Source organism: Drosophila novamexicana, unplaced genomic scaffold (genome assembly GCF_003285875.2).
Source record: "Drosophila novamexicana strain 15010-1031.04,08,12 unplaced genomic scaffold, DnovRS2.1 tig00000193-arrow-pilon, whole genome shotgun sequence".
Lineage (NCBI taxonomy): Eukaryota > Metazoa > Arthropoda > Insecta > Diptera > Drosophilidae > Drosophila > Drosophila novamexicana.
Window position 1 is genome coordinate 181,249 of NW_020824787.1, and position 23,355 is coordinate 204,603.

Below are 23,355 nucleotides of genomic sequence, written 5' to 3' on the forward strand. Positions count from 1 at the left end.
ATAGCAGAAGCCATATTATGAATATGAGTACCAAAAATACAAAACTGTATTTCGCCTAATTAATGCCCCTACTTAAAGTTGCTTTGCTGAAATTCAAATTAATTAACTGCACATCTTAGCCTAGTCAAAGACGACGTTTAATTTGAGTATCCGAAACGCCCACAAAATGTCCTGTGTATATAAATAACCAAATGTGTAGTGGCCATATTAATTGTCATTGAACATCAGGTAGATTGGATGCACACTTTGATATATTTTCAATTAATTTGTGTGCAACATGACAATTGTCGGGTTAGGGTCGGGCATAGGTAGGGGACAAGGGCTGGGCCAATGCTTCACTTGTGAAATTAGCCAAATTATTGGAGTAAACAGGGCGAGTCGACAAGTCGTCTTGTTTGCGCTTAAAATTTAATTTCACGCACAATTGACTCCATGCATAATTTTGACCGGAGTGATAAATTATTGCTGTTATTGCACACGGAGGCACACGCAAAACAAGAAACACAACCCAGAATCGACCGCAGGCAGCCGCCTGTTATGCGTACAGGGCAGCTGGCAGCCGGCGCCCGACGGCCGACAGCCGACAGCCGAGCAGGCACCGGCAAAATAATGGCCCTACCTAGCGCTGCAATCCTGCTACACATTCTCATTGTCGTCCTTGTCGTCGTGCCTGTCGCTGGTTCGGCTGCTCGTTTGCTGCGTTCATTAATTCGCTGCCATAAAACAGTCCAAAGCAAGGACTGGGGCTGGGGCATATTTTGCTTTGCTTGCATTTGCATACTTTCGGGCGGTAAGCACGTGCCCGAACACGAACAATGCACGAAATTCAAAATGTACTCGACACATTTTTTGTTTTATGCTTTTAACTGTTTCCTGAAATCTTTATCAAGGCATTTTAATTCAATAATCGGACGTTCCTTTCCGGTATTCAGATGTTGTCCTATATTTTATTTTACTCAATTTTGAGAATCTGTCTTGTCGTGCCTGTCAAATACGAAAAGCACGGCCTGCGCGCATCTCTACTAGGCACCCGCGACCAGACGTGGTACTGTTCCTGGTTCTGGTCCTGGGCCAGGTCCTGCTGCCTACCAGCCGAAGTTCAAGCTCCGCATACGCCTACAACACATGTCTGCTCATAATTAATGTGTAAATTGTAAAGCTGCGCTCGCCCGTTTCCTTCGCTGCGGCCGTGTACGACCAGCTCGACAACAAGGACAGCAGCGAGCAGCGGGCTGAGGGGGGCGAGCCTAGTTAATATGAAACACAACAACATCAATAAACGACTCTGACCTGGGACATGCTGGGCGCAAAATGCGTTTTGACGTTGCACAAAGCTTAATTGCATTTGGTTCATGTTCAACGGCCAGATCGGAGCACCTGGGCGCAGGTGGGCAAAGCGATTTGGCGCATGGACAACGACAATTTATTTATGCTTTTCATGAGCTTAAATTGTTTTACCTTGACTACGATAAATTAATGAACCTGTGCTGCAACTACTATTTCATTTTTCAGCAACAAAGAATGCTTTTACAAAATCTATGCTATAATTGAAACCTTGTACAAATTTGTAGTATAAAAACACACGAAAGGAAATCTGATGCATACTGAGAAACCAAAAGTAAATGTTTAAAGTTGCCTGCCAAGGCAATACCCTCTACTCAGTTCCCCACTATCGTTGCACACAACTTTTATGCATACCTATATGAACAAAAACTTACAGAAACAGTAACCATGATAGTTGGAAAACGTATTCTTAAAAAACCGTCAGTTTATTTGTTTTTTCTTTCGCTCTACTTTTTATATTTCTTTCAATGTATTTATTGGACATGTTTTCCTCAAATTTCACTATAATAGCTTAAGACTCACACAATTCATATTAAACATTGAATATATTTCAATTATGTACTTGCGATTGGGTGATGCGGACTGTACAATACCCTTTTCACAGCGTAATAAAAGCTTATTATTTTTATAAATAAAATTTAATACTTAAAAATTTACAATTATACACTTAAGCTTATCAATTGCCAAAATACATTTTAAATACTTTTCTAATACCTGAGTTTACGAATTGGCTAGCGTAAAAATTGCTCATCCGTTTTAACAATTTTGTAGGTCAAGGCTGGATCATCGTAGCCTTGCGAGCGATATTCAGAAATTCTTGCGAAAAGATTACAATAATTACGAAATACCCGATTCGCGTTCAAGCTGCTCGACATATCGAAAAGCATTTGGTTTCCATGCACCCGAACGCGCTCTATGGAGAAAACTAGCTTGGACAGATCTAGATCATCGACGAGGATCTTTCTCAAGTGCTTCACCGGATCTATCGCTCCATCTTCGTCGTACCAGATAAACAGCAAACGTCCATGTGTGAACCCTCCATGGTTAAAACATCTATCCAGCTGCTCCGCCTCGCTGGTTGCCTGAGACTGGCGTGTCACTCTGTGAAAGATGCTGCCTTCGTGGTTGCCAAGTGTGGACCGCTGGCGGCCGTTGGCTGCCGCATCTGTGCAAAGTACGTGATCTAGATTAAAGCTTTTAAGTTTTAGAAATTCCCTAAACAATCTAATTACATAAACAATTTAAGCTCAGTAGTCTATATAAATTCCACTCACCTACAATGCAATTGCTTAGCGCAATGAACAAGACCGCAAATAATATGCTGGGTTGCATGGCTGAGTCTGAGCTGTTTATGGCCAAAGCGATTGGCGTTGACTGAGAAGCAGCAAAATATTCCACAGCTTAAATATATATGATTCCAGCAAGCGACCTCATGGAATCTCGATCATGACGAAATTTAAAGATAACAACGAGAGATTCTCAAGAAATGGGACACAGTCATAATGTGTCATGGATATTATGTCCGGGGAAGAGACGATAGGCTATCCAAATCAATAATTCATCACGATTGTGTTCAACGATAGAATTATTATTCAAACAATTGCAAGCTTCAAGTAAGTAAATAATACAAAATACACTACACTGTAAATAATTTCATAATGTACTGAATATCATTTTTTTTAACCATTATTATTATACCAAATAACTGGCATAGAAACGGTCGGTCACAAATGAAGTTGTTATTCATTTATTTTTCAAGTTGTATCAACAAAACTTGACGAAATTTTAATACCAAATCATATATTTCAATAGGAAGAATCGGTCAGAAAATATGTTTTTGCTTATCAAAATATCTTGACCAGGCTCAACAAATTAAGAACTTCACTCTTCACACAACTTCTCAAATATCACAACGCTATTTAAATATTAAAGCAATAAATAACAAGATCAAATAGTTTTTTTTTTGTAACATGTCTCACGTATTAAATTATCTTTTTAAGGCGCCACTGAACACAGTCAGTTGCATACGAAGTAGTATTCATGAATGAATGCCGAATCACTCATAGAATGCGTAAGACTTTCAAAACATATGAATGAATAATCTTCGAATGGCTTAAAAAAGTTTGCTTTTTATATTATTGTTGTTACCGTTGCCAGGTGATTCACGTTCAATCAATATTTGCATACGTCTGAATCGAACTTAACTAACAATAAATTTGCGAATTATGATAACTTACGATGCGATTCGTTTCACAAATTACTTGAAATTAAATACGAATATTTATGAGCTTTCTGTCATAAATAGCGTATGTCAAATATTGAAATACCCTGTAGTTGGATGATACAAAAATTAAGTTTTATAGCTATAAACTATTCAATTTAAATTTAAATTCTTCAATTACTAAAAAAAGGCATATAGTTATATATGCAGATTTATTAGTGCTGTAAGCCTAGCAAGAGCACTACCGATATCTTGTATCCTTATCGATAATTATTCGTCGATATTTATATCGAATGTTGATGTCGCATTTTAGATTTTATTAACGAATTGTATGGTCAGGAATACTAAATCTAAATGTGCCCAAGCAAATTAAATACCTTTCAAATTGATCAAAAATATTTTATAAAACTTTCCGCCATAAATGTTTGAGCCTGATGTTTCGATATCCACACAAAATCAGACAGTTAATCGAATAAAATGGCAATCATCTTAAGGACTTGGTAGAGGACCAATTGGTATCTAGGAAATTCACATGCATCATGTGCAGTATAATATAGTAGTGTTCGACTGAAGATACCCTAAGATTAGGTCCTAAATCTTCTTCATGCCATTCATCTGAGCTCTACACAAAACAATGCATTAAAGTTATCATTTATTAAAATTATTAACTTCCGGTTGCTGCGGTCTAATTTCCTTGTTTGTGTGTTTATAGGGTATACAATTATGATGCCGGAGAGAGTAATTAAATAGATGTAAAAATTCTTATATATATTCTTATTGGGTCAACATTTTCACTTTTTTATCTGGGAAAATGTCTCCATTTGTGTGCACTTGCAGATCTGTGTTATGATTACGGCGCACGTATTTGGCGTGTGCATCTTTTCGCTGTACAAAATGTTGGCTGTGAATGACATTTTGACCCGAGCCACGGGGCCAAGTTCTATTTTGGGTTGACGGATGCGCGTAATTCTTTTGATTTTGAAGCTGCTTGCACAAAACAATCCCAAACAATCACTGGCCTCCTCATAGTCTGGAACTAAAGCCACTGCCATTAGTGAGATTAAAACTATGGCCAATGGGACGTGGGACGGAGGGAAAGACACTAGAGTTACTGACGCAGTGCCTGGGCCCTGGCTTTGTTTCAGCTCGAACAATGGGCGTATCTCTCGTAATGACGCAATGCGTAGTCATACATTGTCCTCTTCAGCACAATTGCCACAGTATGCCCCTCCGCAGCGGGTAGTATATACGAAAGTTGCATAGACATACATATGTATATATAGAATGAGATATATCGTTCTGTGATGCAAGCATCCATAACAAAACAGTTGACACAAATGCAGTTGAACAGCGCACTCAGAATGTTGTTGTAGAGGGCGTGGTTTGAGGGCCTTCGGGGCAGAGCAAGGGGGGGCCTCACAATTTGTTGTCTCTCTAATCTAGCTTTGATGGCTTGACAGCCATTCATACAATTTAGCAGTATAAAATACAGTTCAATTTGTTTAATTCACCAGTGTCATAGCCACAAATCATGGGATGCAGCCCGGTCCAGTTGCACTTGCTCTGGCAATTCTGTAATTGACAGTTGAAATGCTTAAATCCCATTTGACATAAGCTCGCATTGGACAGCCGTAATTTGTTGAATGCCAAATAATTCAAATAGAACAAGCAGCCATTAATAGTCCATGACGATAAATAATGCGGGTAAAGTCGGCTTAAATTTAATGCCCAGCCTTAATCCAGCCAAAAAAATAAGTGTTTCAGCACAAAATGGTGGCCATAAATTGTAAATGGAAAATATTATTGATTAATTTAACGAAATTTATCTTTCACCTGCATTATCTGCCTTGCAGCTTTTTGGTACACAAAATTTGGTCTTACCATAATAATCAAATTCAATTCGTTTAATTTATTTTAAGCCCACTGATAGCTTAATTTTGATTTGGAACATTTTAAGCTGCGCTTTGTATAATTGAGTTTTTAAGGATTCTCTTTACAGGCACAATCATCGGATTATCTAATGTGCTTATCAAAAGATTAAGTTGGCAGCTTGCAAAAATTAAATTTTGTGATGCTTTACAATACATGCTCTTGCTCAAAGTTGAGCTTATTCCTTAACTAATGACATTTGCATTTAATCTAATATTTGCTGATAAAGCTTCTAAAACAGAACTTTCGTAAAAGCTCTCCCATTTGCTACATAACTGTTACCATAATTGTGTCTTGTAAACAATAAAATGTGCTTAATTAAAGTTGCTTTCTAAGCTTCAAAGCTTCCAAAACAGCTTATTTGTAATATTCTATTACATTTGTTTTGTCATGTGAACAGCTATTTTGTGCAAACTATTTATTAAAAGCTTTATATTCATTATGAATTTAGAATGTTCGTAATTACACACAAACTTAATGCTTGACAAAAGCTTTTATTATTTTTTATAAATAAGCGATAGTTTTTAATGACTGAAAGCTTTTATCAATGAAATTTCCAAGTGTTACTTAAAACTTTCCTTACATAGAGTATTGGAAATATTATGCTACAGCCAATGATGAAAATTGCAGGCACAGAAAATATATAAGGTATGCGGCTAAGTAAGTTTGGCATCTCAGAAATTAAATTAAATTTTCACCTCTTTTGCTGCAGAGCCGACAAAGTTCTCTGAAAAGCGTCAAATACTTGAGATCCAAGTGCCTGGCGCCTTTATTGTGGTAACTTTGAGTCATGGGGCATGAACTGTGTGGAAAGGGTAACAGGAGTTGGCAAGGAAAAATGTGCGCACTGCGCGGTTACAAATTGGTTGGTTGACTTTGTTGTGGTTTTTGGGCAAGTTTGCTTATTTTTACTTATTACCTGATTCAATTTGATTACGTGCACGAAGCGGGCCACGCGGCGTATGAGTTATGAATCAAATTTAAGTTACTCTTTTGCGTTTGACATTTGCAAAACATTTCACAGTTTTGGAAAACCACCTTGTAGCACAATCAAATGGCGCTCATATATCTCACGGCACACCGACAAGCGACAAGGCCGGGGGTGTTGGGGGTTTCAATAAATGGCTATGACTAGGCGCAGAGCGGCTGGGAGGATGAGGTCAGGGATGAAATTGCTTGGCTTGTACGGCTTGTAAGGCATGTGCTCGGCTCTCGAGCATTGTGCATTTGTTTGCCTGGCAATATGGTCGCCAGCAGTTTTATTAAATTCTTACAAAGGCTTCTTCTTCGCGTCCAAAAGAAAAGGCAATAAAAATCATTTAACAAAGTCAAACAACAATAAAAATTAAACTTTGCCGTCAACAGAGCAAAAAAACAAGCAAGAGCATTGCTGTCGGGTGCAAACGACTGCAGCATACTCTGTTTGCGGCTCGAACTTTGGACGCCATGATTCACTCTATTACTGTGAAAGTCAAAGATTGTTGCAACTCGCCAATTTTTGTGCATCTTGAAGGCGTAGGCTCTTGACAGGCAGGCGGACATTGCACAAAACCAATAAGCGCGTTTTCACTTTTTGAACGGAGTATGAAAAAAGCAGCAGAGGAGGCAAAACTGGCAGCAGCAGCAGCCAAGCATAAAAAGACGCAGAGCAAAGCACTGCAAAAGGCAAAAGTACATAACAAAAAGAAAATTAAATAATAAATATAAAATATAAATAACGCATAGAATGCGAACAGCGAACGGCGAACGGAGAACGGAGAACGACGAACCAACAAAAAGTTTTCCAAATTAATTTTCAAATCTGCTGCAACTCCTAAAAGTCATGTGTGAGCTTCGTTGTCATCGCCAAAGGACGCAGGACAGCAATTTATTATGTCATGCCTCGTCAGGCAGCGAGAGGCTGATGAAAAGGCGAAGGCAATGCCAAAAGCAAAGGCATCATCATAAATCAATCCATTTGACGACCTCAACGATGAGCCCGGGCAAGCCCTGCCGCCTGGGGCGGGGAGTGCGACGAATTTAATTACACTTAAGCGTATTGGTGGGTAAAATGAAAATCGTCATACATATTGCCGTCTCGGGCTGAACTTTTCCCCATTTTCACTCACCTCACTCGCCAAATAATTCAATTCTATTCACTTCGATTCGCTGCAATGCAATAATGTTAAGTGCTACACAGAATGGAGCATGACTTGAACAAAGGGCCAAAATGTCAGGCTGTTAGATAGCCAAGAAGCCAACATCTCTTCTCGGCCAGCCTTGTTGCCAAAATGCTGATGGATTGAGCTTGATAACGGATTCACTTTTCGTACTAGTAAATGCACACGAACCAAGATTTTAATTAATTTAAAACTGCAATGAAAACATCATCTCAAATGATGTATATTCCACCAGAGAAAACGTTAACGTAACATTTACTATCAATTTGACATTCGCTTGAACAATTGATTAGTGTGCCCTAATCTTAACAAGAGCTTAGTTGGTTGGTATCTTCCGGTCTTTTTATACCCTTGCAGAGGGTATTATAATTTTGTCGTGAAATGTGTAACGCATAGAAGGAGACATCTCCGACCCCATAAAGTATATATATTTTTGATCAGCATCAACAGCCGAGTCGTTATAGCCATGTCCGTCTGTCCGTCTGACCGTCTTTCCGTCTGTCTGTTTCTATACGAACCCTCGGGTTTAAAGCTATATTTATGAAATTTTGCAGAGATGAAGTTGTTAAAGTTAAAAAGGTGAAAATCTAAATTTTGACCCAAATCGTCAAAATGGCATTTTCTTTTTGAATATCTCGGCCAAAAAATGTCAGATTTTGTCTACACCTTTTTGAATTTGTACGGATCCCTACTAACAAATGGCATTTAAACAAATTACAAATCGGTCGGTTCAAAAAAGTTGTTGACCGAAAACCGATTCGTTTGTAAAGTACACCTGTTTTGATGATTTTTTGTAATATCTCAGCCGAAAAATGTCAGATTTTGGAATTGTATACCATTTTATACTCGTAAGGAACAGTACTAACGATTGGCATCAAAAAAATGAATATGTAAATTTTGACCAAAATTGACCAAATGGCAAGGGTTACATCACGTTTTTTTTTCAAAATCGGGGTCGGTTCGAAAATCGAATCTTTTTTAATGATTGTTTTTTAATATCTCGGCCAAAAAATGTCAGATTTTGGAATTTTACACCTTTTTGAATTTGTACGGATCCCTACTAACAAAAGGCATTCAAACAAATTACAAATCGGTTGGTTCAAAAAAGTTGTTGACCGAAAACCGATTCGTTTGTAAAGTACACCTGTTTTGATGATTTTTTTGAGTATCTCGGACAAATAATGTCCAATTACATCACGTTTTGTCTACTTTTTGAACGACGACTAATATTTTAAATATTATTTATTTCAGGTAAATACAGTCACAACTTGACAAAAGGGAGGACAGAAGGAAAAAAGCTGGAAAAGACCAGACAAGCTTACTTGGGCAACGCCGGATAATACCCGCTAAGTGTAGATACATAAATTAAAAACTAAATATTCAAATGCTGTAAAACATATATTTTTTTAAAAAACTATATGAATAATAATTAAGCAATACGATGTTATGAAACAAAATAAATATATTGAAAAATAAATAAATTCGGATGTTTTTTTTGTGAGGAATTTTTTTGGTAGTTAATGTGAGTAATTCGAAAGAGTCGACATAACTCCAACGTTGATCATGGCGAGATTATGTCGTTTTGAAGCGACATAGCTCCGCCGCTCTAAAAATGAAAATCAGACGTTCTAAAAACGACGTTCTCAGTTATTATGTTTTCATTTTAAACTGATAATCCGGTGATTCCAAATCACGTAGTTGGGCCCTCTCAACTACAGCGTTATCGCTTGATCTTAATTCTTATGCAACTGTTTAATTTAACCAGAGTAAATAAAGACATTTCAAAATTATTTTTTATTTAATCCATATTTTTATTGGCGGTTTGCCATTACCATGTTACATTTTTTTAAATGTATATAAAAACAGGTCCCAACAGGTGCCACAAATATTGAAATGATTTCATGGGCGCAATAAAACGGTATTTGGGTTGTTTAAGCAAACATTGCATGGATTCATTTCAACAATTGAAGAAACGGACACTTGACTTAAATTTGAAGCATCCGATGATAGGTGATTTAAAATGAAAATAAAAGGAACATATTTAAAACAAAATTCAAATTCGACATGAAAAATACCTTTTGACGCCACTGCTTCTCAAAATATATTAAAAACGGAGAAAACAAATTCTTGTTTAAAGCAATTGCTTGACATTGCAGTAGATTAAAGCCTTCGACAATTTTCTCTCTCTGGTAGGAGCGGTAAATGCAAAAATTTCATAAACAGCAAATAAGCTTGTTTATTGCTTTTGAGCATATTCTCAAAACCAGTTGATAATTTTGCATTTTCTCTGCATGCTTGTGTAAAATGGAACCAACAAGCATAACATAGGCAGCAAATGTTGGAGTCTATATATGTGAACAAATGCTGATAGCAGAACTCCATTTTTCGCGTCATCAAAACAAATATAAATGGGGTTATCCAAAAAATAAAATTTAAGTTAATAAATTATTTTAAACAAAACAAAAAAAAGTTACCTTTTTTAATGTAAATTATTAAAAGTTCCTTGAAGTCCCCGAAAGGGCATACTTTGTATGTAGCATCAGTTAAAAAATGCCTATTGTGCTCCGGAATATTAGACTGCATCAAAGCGGTTAACTTGTCTGAAGCAAATATGCAGTACGCAAAGGAACTCGATAAGTACACTTTTTTGAAAAACTGTTTTGGCGTTTTTCCCTTGGTGATGCCAAAATTGCACATTTGCGTCTTCAAAAGCTAAACGGACGGCCTGTGGAGAAGTTGATGTTTTTGGTAAGAAGGACTGTCTCTTTCTTTGCAGAGTGCGTTTAACAACGTCGTAGTTTATTTCAATCTTCTGTTCTCCTTTAGTTTTCCTAATTGATTAGACAAAAAAAAATAGAATGCAGTAAATAAAAATAAAATTTTGTTGCTAGTTTCTTTCTACTTCGTATATGCATGTACATACAAATATACATTTGCGTGCCTAAAAATGCGTAAGTATATATTCGTATGCAAAGTAGAGAGAAGCTAATACATATATGTATCTGTAATATACAATTTTTTACGAAATTTTGTCCTTGCTTTTATTTATGTACAGACATATGCACAGGCATAAAAACATGTATGTATACACATGTGGTATGTGCATACTAAGTACGCATGTCTCCCACTAATTAAAAGTTCAATATGATTTGTACTTACTCAGCGAGCACATCAGTAAATAATTGTTTGGTGTTCTTATTTTGATTATTTTGGCACTTCTTTTTAATTTCGCTTATGGCACTGATTTTATTCATCTCATAGCCCTGCGGACCATGATTATGCAGCATATTTTCCAACTTGGAATAAATGCGTTACTTATCTGCGCTCAAATACACTCTGCCTCTATAGGCTCTGACACGGCACACGTAATGTCGTGTCACCTAGCTTTAACACCTTGTTTTTTACATAAATTTGTTGCTCATTCAGAGTGAACAACAATAATGAGCCGCCTGCACGACTTCCTTCTTTTAATTCAAATTCAATATTTGAGAAATTCATGTTTTGTCCCACAATCATCTGCACAGTTAGAGCAAAAACTCAGATCAGTGCAATGCAGCACATTTTTGGCACGCGCCAATGAAAATTTGACTAATACACAGAAATAAATTATCGATGTACATATTTTATTATGCCGTTTTTTTTTCGAGTACAACACAGAATAACTTCTTTATAATATTTTAATGAATACTTTCTGCCTTAATTAGCACTTAAGTATTTTATACGTATTTCATTATTTATTTATTATTTCATTAATAGGTTACAAATTTCTCACGGTGCATTTCAAATTTAGGAAACAGCCGAGAATAAAGAAGAGATGCCGAAAACGAAGAACAACGGACAACTTAATATGCAAATACAGTGGTCATCAAATTATTTGAGTTGAAACATTTATACAGATTATCTGTTTATGTGTTTCTTAGTAATATGCCAAGCGCTTAATTAAATATTATATTTATTTTTAACATTATTTTAATCTGACTTTAATCTTTAATTTTTTGTATGCCTTCTAGATATTTTTAGAAAATACCTCATGCCTTTTTTTTTAATATTTTAAAATACATAAATTGGTGTATACTAGAACTAAAATTTCCACGCAGCCTTCTATAACAGACGATTTCAAAATATTTAAATAAAGATAGATGTATATTAAAAAAGCTAACTTACTCTTTTGTTAACTTTGCCAACAGAGTATACAATGGAACGCACTTGAAGTTTATGTCAAATTAGCATGCTTATTCTCTTATAAGCTTTGACAGCAGCATGGAGTCATTCGTCACATTCCCCAAATGAGAGCATTATTTTGCATGTGAAATTCGGGCTGGAACTATGATATTTCTTACCTTTAGGCGCAACCAATTCGCTGTTAGGTAAAATCTCACGCAAAAAATTGCTAGTTCGCCTTTGATTTTTGCCAGTTGTTGGCCCAGGCCCAGGCCGCCGCCTTCATCAGCAATTCGCCCCGGGGTGAAGCAACACAAACTATTTTACCATCTTCTGATGAACATGTAAAATGCAAATGAATTTTTTAGCACGCACAAAAGTTTTTTTTCTTCATTTTTTTTTTTGGGGGGGGGGAGCAAGGAGGAACAGGCGCTGCTCCAATTACATTTTGAAGGAAGTAAATACTCTGGGAAAGGAAGCAGCACTCAGTTTGGTCGGATGGGCGGCGGGTAGAAGTGCGGTGCGGCAAGTTTCAAGTTTGTCATGCGAAAATCATACAAAACTTGGGTTTTCGTGTGCTCACGAAAAGTAATTGAGGCGGAAATCCCTAATTGGCACCTTCAAGTCAGCGCCGACAGCGAAGACGACGACGACGACGACGTCAAAAAGAAATCGGAGCAATAGAACCAAGCAAAAGAGATGAAAACTTGCATACCACCCCCAATTCGACATTCGACGGGCTGTATTATTTTCGAGGCTGGTATCGGGTATGAGGGGGCGTGGCTTTGGCCGCACACGTAGTCGAATGCAAATGGGAAAACTTTGCTCATCAGCGCGCACAAATTGAGTGAAATTATCAGTTCAAGTGAAATTTACACTTGAATGTCGCCGCTCTTAACGCACAAGTCGCGGCTGCCTTTGGTTACATTTAATGTGATTCCTCACAAATATATCCTACAGAATGAGTTGAGAGTATCCAACCACAAGATACCATTTACCTAGACCAGAAGTCCGAAAACAGATATGTCACAAATAAAACGTTTTTAGATACCGATTTCCAGTAACACAGGAAAACCTTATAGACCCGAGACTTGCCTGAACTCTTTAAAATAATAAAATTGGAAATCGATATTTATCGATTTTGTTTATATTTAATGTGATTCCCCGCAAATGTATTTTGCTTAACTAATAAATGGAGAGTTTACAACCAAAAGACACCGTTTAGCCAGCCAACATTTCCGAAAACAGAGATGACCCACAAATAAAGGAAATTTATAAATCGATTTTAATAGATTTCAGGTACTATATTGTCGTACTTTTCCATCAATAACCTACTTACGTTACGCAGGCCATCTATATGAAAGCCTCACACACGCGGAATTGACATAAGCCCTGACAAATAATAGAATTGATATTCGATATTTATCGATTTTGGAAGAAAGTCTGAAAGAAGCGTACACAAAAATCAACGCAATCCTAGCTACCTCCAGCTCTACTGGTGTCCGATATTAAGGTGGTGAGCTGTAAAATGGGTTAAGAAATAGAAATAAAGTGTATTGAAGATCTAAATTATACTCCTTACAAAATCGTGAATGATTTTGCCTGTTACCAAATGTGACCGCATCCTTATCATACCGGTTTTATGCGTTTATAATGGGTACGGAATATCTTCTTGCTGCTAATTTTGCTTCGCTCGACGCGTTTACGACTGGAAATCCAATTAAACACATGAAGCGGGGCGAAAACATGTGTGACACATCCTGATAATTTTCCATCTGGCATTTGGCGCAGCCTTTTGGCCTAGTTAATGGCGAACTACGACTTGGCAACGACATCTGCAACTTCGCAGATACTTTTTGCCCTGCCTTCTTGCTTACGACTTGCGAATTCCAATTGAGTTGAGTTGCAGCCAACGCAGACACCACATAGACTCATATTCCAGATGCTAGATAGTTAGCTGGAGTTGGTAATTGCCATAAATTGGATTGTGTTGGACGTTTTAATGACTTGTCTAATGTGCGATAATTTGGCCATTAAGAATGTTGCCAAAACTCGAAAATTATTTGGCCGACAAAGGCAGCATAACACACACTCTTGTTTAATTAATTGTTTTAAATTACTTTGCTTTCTTCTGCGTCGGTTTACTTGGTTGTTTAGAACTAAGTTTACGAAGGACTTGTATAATATAATATAAGCAGACGACAAGCTAAGTATATATTCTTGATCAGCATCAATATCCGAGTCGATCTAGCCATGTCCATCTGTGCGTCCATCTGTCCTTCCGTCCGTAATTATGAACTCAAGGATCTCAGAATTTGATTCTGATAGTCGATAAATTGCCCATTTACATTTTGTACATTTAAGTTAAAATAAGATCTACTGTTAAACATTTTACAAGATCGGGCTAAAGAAACACAGAAATTATTAAAGAAACCGTGTGGATATTGACACACATTAACATTTTCAACATTTCAAGTTTCCCTTTTTCTCACATTTTGTTCTTCAAAATTACGAGATAAATTCACAAAATGAACTGCAGTCGATCATCGCAAGTTTGCCCCCCAACTGTGCAACAATCATTAGTGTGGTACACAATACAAAGAGAAAAGCACGAGGCAAAATCAAAGTTCATTATTGCTGCAAATTGTGGCAAGCGCAATCAAACTGACTGTGCCAGGCCGTTGCACATGTCGTATACGTAATATAAATACGCAGCAAGCCGACTGACAGACTGAACTGAACTGTGCAGGCAGCGGACTGTGCCATTGATCAAGTTGCAGCCCAAAAGATGCTATTTACAAAAGGGCCAAGGAAATGAGCAATGCATGCCACATAAATCACGCGCAACATGCGGCGCTGCCGCAAGCTGGGGCCTGGCTGAAGTTGGTCGCCAAAAGGCGAGCTCATCAACTAAATGCAAAAGCTGCAGCGGCTGCTACCCAGAGCTCCTCGACAAGTGCTGTACTACAAGAATAATTGACGACGACAATGGATAATGAGCGTAGTACACACACACACACCCGGGCAGGGAGAAGGCCTGCTAGGAACTGAATCAATGCCAGGCGGAGGTTGAAGGAGCTAGCCCAGAATGCCAGGGCCTGGTTGCCTAGCTGCAGGATGCTTGCCTGAGTGTCTGCCTGTCTGCCTTTCTGCCTGTCATCTGGCTATTATAATCCTGCGGAAACACTTGAAAATGATGGATGAAAATTATCGTTTACTGCAACGCATGCAAATCCGTAAAATTACTTTCGAATGATTAATGCAGTTCCATTGGCGAATTTTCAACAGCTAAATGCTGGCACTATCGTTTACATCATCATCATCATCATCATAATCATCATGAAGCCAAACCATAATTAAAGCAGACAAGACCAGAAAAAAGTAAAGAAAAGATATGATGAGCAAAATACCCCGGCAGGAGGGGACAGTTGCTGAACTTCATTTGAAATTCATATTTTAAATATTCGTCAGTCAATTAGAGAGCAAAAGACTCGACACCAAATTTGCATTCGAGCGTAAAATTATCAAATTAATATTCAGTCACCTCGAGAATGGCATGAAGCATACCATAGGCTGCAGCTCCAGAGCTCCTAGGAGCTGGGCCTGGCACAGGACGTCGTTGCCTCGCCTAGGCAATAAATGTCGACAAGTTTTGTATGTAGATGTCGTCGCCATTGCGCATATTTCGGCAAGTTGTCAATGCAAATAAGAAACTTCCTCCCCAGCAATGTCAATTTGATGAGCCATTTAAATATGCCCACTCCAGAAATATGTATGCTTCTGTCTGTCTCTCCGTGTGTATGCGTCTGTGTGTGTGTGTCCAGGCTTTGCTAATTGGAAACCTTAAGTTCATCAGGGCACACGTCATGCGCTTAGGTAAAAATATTCAATGACACTGGCTTAAGGTTATATATGGAATTAATCCTGCAAAGTACCGAGATTTGCAAGTACATAAATTTGTTAAGTCCTAGCAACTAAAGGAACATAAAAATATTGCTTACATTTGTACAGTTGACCAACCATTTGAAAGCTTTAAAAAGCTAAGGAATTGCGAGCTTACAAGTTTTACATAAGTGAATCTTAGCACAAAATTGCAACATATCCCTAAGTGCTTTGTTAAATTGGGGTAATACAATCCAATCAAAAGCAAGTAAGAGTGCTGTAGTCGGAACTCGACTGATAAAGAACATATATATTATATATAACCTATATATAACTTATCAGCGACTGAAATTGCTTTAAGAAATCCAAACACTTTGCAAGCTTGCTAGCTTTTTAATACACTCTGTTAACTTTGAAAAGTCTTAAGCTTAACTGATGATTTCAATTTCAATTGGAACCATGTATTAAATGAATCTTTCATTTTCTACAATTTATAATCAATATTAAAGCTCAAAGCTCCATTGACGCTAGCATTGAAGAGCTTTGTTATGCATAAATGGAATATAATATTTGTAAAAATTAAACAGCTTTAAATTCTTAATCCTAAAGCTCAAAGGTCTACTGAACACTTGCTATTCAAACATTTTTAACTCTTCATTCAATAGCTGGAAATCAAAATGAGGCTTACAAACACCCGAACGCTTTCAACTACCATTATCGATTCAATTAATAAGTTTTCTACAAAAGAGTTGACCATGTGAATGGCCATTAAATAAGTCAAATAAACGTCAATACGCATTCATTGAATATTCGAGTCCATTTCGGCCATTATCAAATTTTTAATGCACTGCGCCTAGCGACAAGTATCCTTGAGCATTCATATACATACAACAATAAAATCGACAGATGAGATGCCCAAACACACACAATCGCATACAAAGGGCGGCAACCAGCAACCAATTCGTGTAGCAAACTAAATGGGGCCACGCCCACTACCAACTGCCCAGTACCCAGTGCCCAGTGTCCACAACCCACTGTTCAATGTACACATGCAAATCTCAGGCACTTGAGGCAAGCTCGATTGTCCCTTTTCTATTTTCTATTTGCTATTTGCTGTTTATGTGCGTCTGTTTGTGTGCGATGCCTCTGACCACTTGGCTGCTGATGCCTCTTGCCGCCTGCCGCCTGCCGCCTGCCGCTTGTGCAGCAGCAGCTCGAGTTCGTGGTCCCTGCTCCTAGCTCTTCCTGCTTCGTTTGCTACTGCACAGTTTTTATCTAAAGCCAAAGTGGAATATATTGAGATGGCCCGACAATGCGCTGTGAATTGTGGTGTGTGTACGAGTATTGGACATGGACATGAACATGGACATGGTACTAGCTCAAGCTGGGCCCATATCATTAAGTTTGCACAATGAAGCGCACACACACAAACACACACACGCACACATTTTGTTTGTCAGTCTAAAGCCAAAAAAATAAAATCCATAAAAGCGTAGAACGGATAAGTACCGGGTATTGAATGGGGCATGTGGAACGGAGCAATCTATTGTTGCCTGCCACTTTGTTAAATTTTTCAATCGAACATTGAGGCTTCAACGGATGTCATTGTGGTTGTGGCCATATCAAACTCAATTTTCCTTAGCTAAAGCAATGGGTTTATTTCCCACTTAAAGACATAACTATAGAGGGCAAGGCTTATGCACTTAAATTCAATTTCAACAAAGAAAATACAGTTAGCGAGATAAAGAATTTTGAAGTAATTATTACAACACGTGAATATATATTGTATCATGTTAGAATATTTGTATAAAGCAGAAAACAATACTTGCCTGATAAGATAAGCAGTCAGTCGGATTTCAAATAATTTCATAATGCGGGCACTTTATTACTATCGATGTTATCGATTTTTTTTTTGGAAGCGCGCCCAATTCAAACAGTGCTGTAAAACGCATGTAACTCGATTTTAGCACACAAAGTTCTATCGATTTGCGTTGGCAGCACATAGTATACAATGAATTTCATAATATATTGTTAAAAAAAGAAGAAGTTGCAACTTTTGCTGACTAGCCTCATTTGAGCATATCGGTGTTGGCAATGAAAAATATACCATAACTAATTCCATTGATCTGGCAACACCCGGAGGGTCAACGTTTGCGCAGCCCTGTCTAAATTTGCAAAAAGTTTTTACCACATACTCTCGCGTCAATCGAAATCCCAACAACGCGTAGTATTAATGTGTTATAATTTATAAGCTTTTAATTAAGAAGTGCAAATTGTGACAGAGAGCGAGCCAAAGCGTATTTATTGCCGCCAGCTGACCGAAAAATGGAAGCACTAATTCCAGTTATCAACAAATTGCAAGATGTCTTCAATACGGTCGGCTCTGACTCAATACAATTGCCGCAAATTGTTGTACTCGGCAGTCAGGTAAGCAGCGAGCGGCATCAAGGCGAGCGGCATCAAGGCGAAAAATTATTAAGTAATGCCAAGCGGCAGCTGCTGCTGGCCATAAATGGGGCTCAGACGGCGTCATATGTTCAATTTTGCACGCAACAAACGTTTATTCGACACAATTCAATTATATAACGGGGCTTGTTTGCCACACGCCGACGCCGGCACGTAACAACAAACTGTTTTCAATTGCCCGGGGACACAGATTTGTGTTTTGTGGAATATTTGCGATTTTGTTTATGTAATTGAATGCAAGCGCAGCTGTTTTTATTGATACAGAGTGGGCCATACGAAAAATCGATATTATGCACAGTATATAGAACAAAGCAGCTGCTGTGACACATTCCAACACAAAACACACACACATGACGCACACACACACACACGCGCACATTCATACAGTTTCCATTTGTGAGTTTTGCACTGATTGTCGCTCAAAAGCTGCAATTAAAGCTTAATTGCCATATTTAAAAATACTGCATTGATTTAAGAGACCCAACTTCAAAGTCTTGCCTTCAATGATTAATCTGTGATGCATCCCTCAACATGTAGGGAACGCCCGTATCTCGCAAAGATTAGTCTTGGTCAATAAATTTATATCTGGACCCTTGTCCGACCTTTGGATTTGGGACACCAGACGTATGTGTAGGATATCTATCATGCCAGTTCGATCATTTGCATACATATCTACATTCCCTAGTTTAATATAAATAAACGATCTAATTATAAACAATTGCGCCATTTGTCACAGCCTAACCCAAATATGTGTATGAAAACAGTTGAAAACTATGATAAATATGGATATATGATATATTCTTTTATTATCATATGTATTAAGATTTAATAAAAGGCAAAATGCAAAGAGAGTAGAAAAATAGATCAGTTTACGCTTAAACATGTCTTCGATATAAATTCATATGAACTAAATCTCAGTTGAATTGTAAGGGAAAACATATCACGCGTAAAGATAATAAATTTGTAGTTTACTATCTTATAGGTTCCAGTTACGAACTGTCAAACTTACATTTCAAATAACAGTGGAGACTAAGAACTTCGGCTAGGACAATACTAGATCCATATTCTTGTCTGAAATTCGAGCCCGGAGCCTCGGGGTCCAGTTGTTCACATGACTGGGCCACTTGGACTGTTGTATTATTGTTATGATCTTCAAGTAGCATTATTTACTTTCCAAAAAGATATTTTGACATTTTTCATCTTGCATCACGTGCGTTACTCTAAAAATGCCAACTCCGCCAATTCTGATCAAGTGTTGTACGCTTGTAGATTGCCGATAAGAAAATATGTATATGCGCTAATCGCGGGGCTCTCGCTTCCTGGTTGCACTAGTAGATATAATATATACACACACACTTACTAATAATGCTTGTCATTTGATTGCAGAGTTCAGGCAAAAGTTCCGTAATCGAGAGCGTTGTTGGTCGCTCGTTTCTGCCACGCGGAACGGGCATTGTCACACGCCGCCCGCTGATTCTGCAACTGATTCACTGTCCGCTTGAGGATCGCGAGCATCGCTCAGCAGAGAATGGTGAGCTGGCCACAAGTCCAATTAAAATGGCTTTTGAAAACGAGTCTCTCTCTTGCAGGCACTGTTAATGCGGAGGAGTGGGGACGCTTTCTGCACTCGAAGAAATGCTTTACGGACTTCAATGATATACGCAACGAGATCGACAATGAAACGGATCGTGTGGCGGGCAGCAACAAGGGCATCTGCCCGGAGCCCATAAATCTCAAGATATTCTCCACGCGCGTTGTCAACCTGACGCTGGTGGATTTGCCGGGCATTACCAAAGTGCCTGTTGGCGATCAGCCCGAGGATATTGAAACCCAAATCAAGGATTTGGTCATCAAGTACATTGAGAATCCTAATTCAATTATTTTGGCCGTAACGGCCGCCAACACGGACATGGCAACCAGCGAGGCCCTCAAGCTGGCCAAAGATGTGGATCCCGATGGCCGGCGTACACTAGCCGTGGTCACCAAACTCGATCTCATGGATGCCGGCACTGATGCCATTGATATTCTCTGCGGTCGCGTCATACCCGTCAAGCTGGGCATCATTGGTGTAATGAATCGCTCGCAGCAGGACATTATGGATAAGAAGAACATCGATGACCAAATGAAGGACGAAGCGGCTTTCCTGCAGCGCAAATATCCCACGCTGGCCACACGCAACGGCACACCCTATCTGGCGAAAACGCTGAATCGCCTGCTGATGCACCATATACGCGACTGCCTACCCGATCTTAAGGTGTGTTTTATAATTATATTTTCCACTGCTGGAATCTAATCCATTAGTCTTATAGACGCGCGTGAATATTATGTCCACGCAATTCCAATCGCTACTCAACTCCTACGGCGAGGACGTTTCGGACAAGAGCCAAACGCTGTTGCATATTATAACTAAGTTCTCCAGTGCCTACTGCTCCACAATAGAGGGAACGGCGCGCAATATCGAAACAACGGAGCTGTGCGGCGGTGCGCGCCTCTGTTACATTTTCCATGAGATCTTTGGACGCACATTGGACTCGATACACCCGCTAGCCGGCTTGACCAAAATGGACATTCTTACAGCCATACGCAATGCAACAGGGCCACGACCGGCGTTGTTTGTGCCTGAGGTGTCGTTCGAGCTGTTGGTGAAGCGGCAAATACGTCGCCTGGAGGAGCCCTCGCTGCGCTGCGTTGAGCTGATACACGAAGAAATGCAACGCATTGTGCAGCATTGCGGCAATGAAGTGCAACAAGAGATGTTGCGGTAGGTTAACCCCATTACCTAACATGAACTGTCAACTAATCTATATATGTTTGCAGTTTCCCCAAGCTGCACGAGAAGATTGTCGATGTGGTGACCCAACTGCTGCGTTGTCGTCTGCCTGCCACCAATGTCATGGTCGAGAACATTGTGGCCATCGAGTTGGCGTACATCAATACCAAGCATCCAGATTTTCACAAGGAAGCCGCCTTGGTGCCCAGCCTACTCAAAACGGACAACGATCCCTATGCGCAGTCGCGACGCACGAATACGTCACGCAATAACATGTCGCCGCAGGTCTCCGCACACAACTCGGTCGCACAGAACCAGCAACAGATGCAACAGTCGCACCAACAGATGCACACACAGCAGCAGCAGCAACAACAGCAACAAAATGATACGCATGACCAGGTAAAGATTGTTTGCACATCTATTTTCTGACGTTCAAATAAGGCTGTTAACTCAATTGCTTGGAGGTCGCATCCAAAGACATGTATATAAAGGTAAAGCTATTATTGAAATAGCTTTGATTAAGATATACTTTAGATAATATGCATAAGATATTGCAGGGAACATCAAAGCTCAAAATGTATATGAATTAGTGATCAGGGCCGCAAGCTGAATTCTTCGTCTTTTTGTTTCTATCTTCTCAGTTTTTCAAATTTACTGTTAAAACTTGGGTTAGTTTATGATTCCTTTTGTTTAAAAAATACATTGGTAAACTACAAATTATCGAAGTTGTCATCATCTGATCAAAAATAGGTGAACGTCGAGTAACTATATTATATAGTGCTCATTGCAAGAAACTCTCTGTCTGAAAGGTTATTTAATTTTGTCATTTTATCATAATTTGTTTATACAATTCGACCAATTCGGCTACACAGTTATCACATTAACAAGCGATTTGAGTACTTTTTGTTTGAACTAACTTTATTTTCATAGATTTATACAACGTTTTATGGGCTGCTTTTGTCAAGGGTATGTAAGCTTCGGTGTGATTGCTTTGAATGCTTTCCCCTCGTGTTAATATTTATACAGTTTCAAAAGGCCTTTTATTTTTAAACATCTCAATCCTTTAACTGTTAATTTTTTATCATCAATCATGTTAACTTTTAACATAACATACCAATTTTAGTCAAAGCGCGCCACAGCAGCAGCCCTTAGATATAAACTGGCTAACCCTAAGCAAGACATTACTCAATATGTATTTTCTCATATCAGTAATCATTTGTTAACCCTTTTTAGAATCACGTTGGCGAAAACTCAACAGGCTCTTGGTTATCAAACATTTTACCACCCGCGCCCAATCGTCCCGACAGCATGGAGAACTCGGCTAGCAATACGCCAGTGCATAACAATATGGTCAGTCCGCTGAAGCCGGTCAATCTGCTGCCCGATGTGCCGGCTATTGCCAATCCACGTCGCCTCACAGACAAGGAGCAAAAGGATTGCGATGTGATTGGTTAGTTTGATTTCAATAAACTTGCCTGCCTCTTGTTCACTTATCTTAATTTATATTTCTTGTAGAGCGCCTGATTAAATCGTATTTCTATATTGTGCGCAAATCTATACAAGACTCTGTACCAAAGGCAATTATGCATTTTTTGGTTAACTACGTTAAGGATAACTTGCAAAGTGAGCTTGTCACCCATTTATATAAATCGGAAAAGGCTGAAACTCTGCTGAATGAGTCGGATCACATTGCAGTGCGCCGAAAAGAGGCGGCGGATATGTTGAAGGTGAGATAATTACTTAAGCTATTTATTCATTTATTTAAATGTTTCATAACTCTTTTAAGGCACTGACTCGTGCGAATCACATTATCAGCGAAATCCGCGAGACTCACATGTGGTAGTGTGCGCGCCTGTGCTTGACCGAGATATGATATTGAAGCCAGTTTCGACTTAATATCCCCGGAAATTATGAAGCACTATTTATTGAAAACAACTAGAAACTACTATCAGAAAACCCGAAGTTATCCGCTTTGTTGAATGTTTCCCAAAACATTAGCGCTTTACATTTAGCACCAAATTCAGAATACGGGCTAAACCAGACCATAATATAATAGATTTAAGTATATTTAAAACATTTCTTCGTTTTCTTATCGCTGCATTTGAAGAGTCGTCAGCAGGGAGACAAGCATCAATGTATTTCATTTTCTACCTGGACGCCTAGCATTTCTCCTCCGTTCATCAGTTTTGCGAAGCCATTTGACCATCTTGCATGTGAAATGAGTTGTCATCGTGATTGATTTGTTTTAAGTTAATCAAAGCACCTATTACATTTTTGAATAGTCAAATAAAATCAGAAAATATGTTGATTAAACACTGAACGAAACGTGTCACTTTTTAAATCTGCCGGAAACCGGAAAACTAAAGCATTTCGGTTTGGGTTGAGGGATTGCAACCTTTGAAATTTATCAAGCTTCTGAAGTT

At 38.6% G+C, this 23,355-nt stretch overlaps 2 protein-coding genes and 1 long non-coding RNA gene across 4 annotated transcripts; 2 read left to right on the forward strand and 1 right to left on the reverse strand.

Annotated features, from left to right (window-relative positions):
* Window positions 1-1,835: 1,835 nt before the first annotated feature.
* LOC115759173 lies at window positions 1,836-2,767 on the reverse strand. 2 transcript variants are annotated; one of them, XM_030700048.1, is made up of 2 exons: window positions 2,619-2,767; window positions 1,836-2,509 (listed from the first exon to the last, which is right to left on the reverse strand). In XM_030700048.1, exons 1-2 carry the CDS (start codon window positions 2,674-2,676, stop codon window positions 2,076-2,078), a joined length of 492 nt encoding a protein of 163 aa, XP_030555908.1. In that variant the 5' UTR covers window positions 2,677-2,767; the 3' UTR covers window positions 1,836-2,075. The 2 variants fall into 2 exon arrangements, with proteins under 2 accessions (XP_030555908.1, XP_030555907.1); XM_030700047.1 differs by having other exon boundaries at window positions 1,836-2,527.
* LOC115759176 lies at window positions 2,448-9,053 on the forward strand. The gene is made up of 3 exons (XR_004017504.1): window positions 2,448-2,518; window positions 2,766-2,957; window positions 8,905-9,053. It is a non-coding gene; the product is annotated as an uncharacterized LOC115759176 (long non-coding RNA).
* An 8,734-nt stretch (window positions 9,054-17,787) lies between these two features.
* LOC115758887 (dynamin-1-like protein) lies at window positions 17,788-23,295 on the forward strand. Its single transcript, XM_030699682.1, has 8 exons — window positions 17,788-18,123; window positions 19,549-19,693; window positions 19,752-20,416; window positions 20,472-20,923; window positions 20,980-21,331; window positions 22,166-22,382; window positions 22,448-22,659; window positions 22,719-23,295. Exons 1-8 carry the CDS (start codon window positions 18,022-18,024, stop codon window positions 22,773-22,775), a joined length of 2,202 nt encoding a protein of 733 aa, XP_030555542.1. The 5' UTR covers window positions 17,788-18,021; the 3' UTR covers window positions 22,776-23,295.
* The last annotated feature ends 60 nt before the right edge of the window (window positions 23,296-23,355 follow it).

What these genes read in the sequence shown, in the direction of transcription:
- LOC115759173 (XM_030700047.1), bottom strand. Translation starts at nt 2,676, where the DNA reads ATGCAACCCAGCATATTATTTGCGGTCTTGTTCATTGCGCTAAGCAAT. An exon ending in GCTAAGCAATTGCATTGTAG is followed by an intron (nt 2,528 to 2,618) that starts GTGAGTGGAATT and finishes GCTTTAATCTAG; the next exon opens with ATCACGTACTTTGCACAGAT.
- LOC115758887 (XM_030699682.1), top strand. Translation starts at nt 18,022, where the DNA reads ATGGAAGCACTAATTCCAGTTATCAACAAATTGCAAGATGTCTTCAAT. An exon ending in GTGCAACAAGAGATGTTGCG is followed by an intron (nt 20,924 to 20,979) that starts GTAGGTTAACCC and finishes ATATGTTTGCAG; the next exon opens with TTTCCCCAAGCTGCACGAGA. An exon ending in AAAGGATTGCGATGTGATTG is followed by an intron (nt 22,383 to 22,447) that starts GTTAGTTTGATT and finishes TATTTCTTGTAG; the next exon opens with AGCGCCTGATTAAATCGTAT.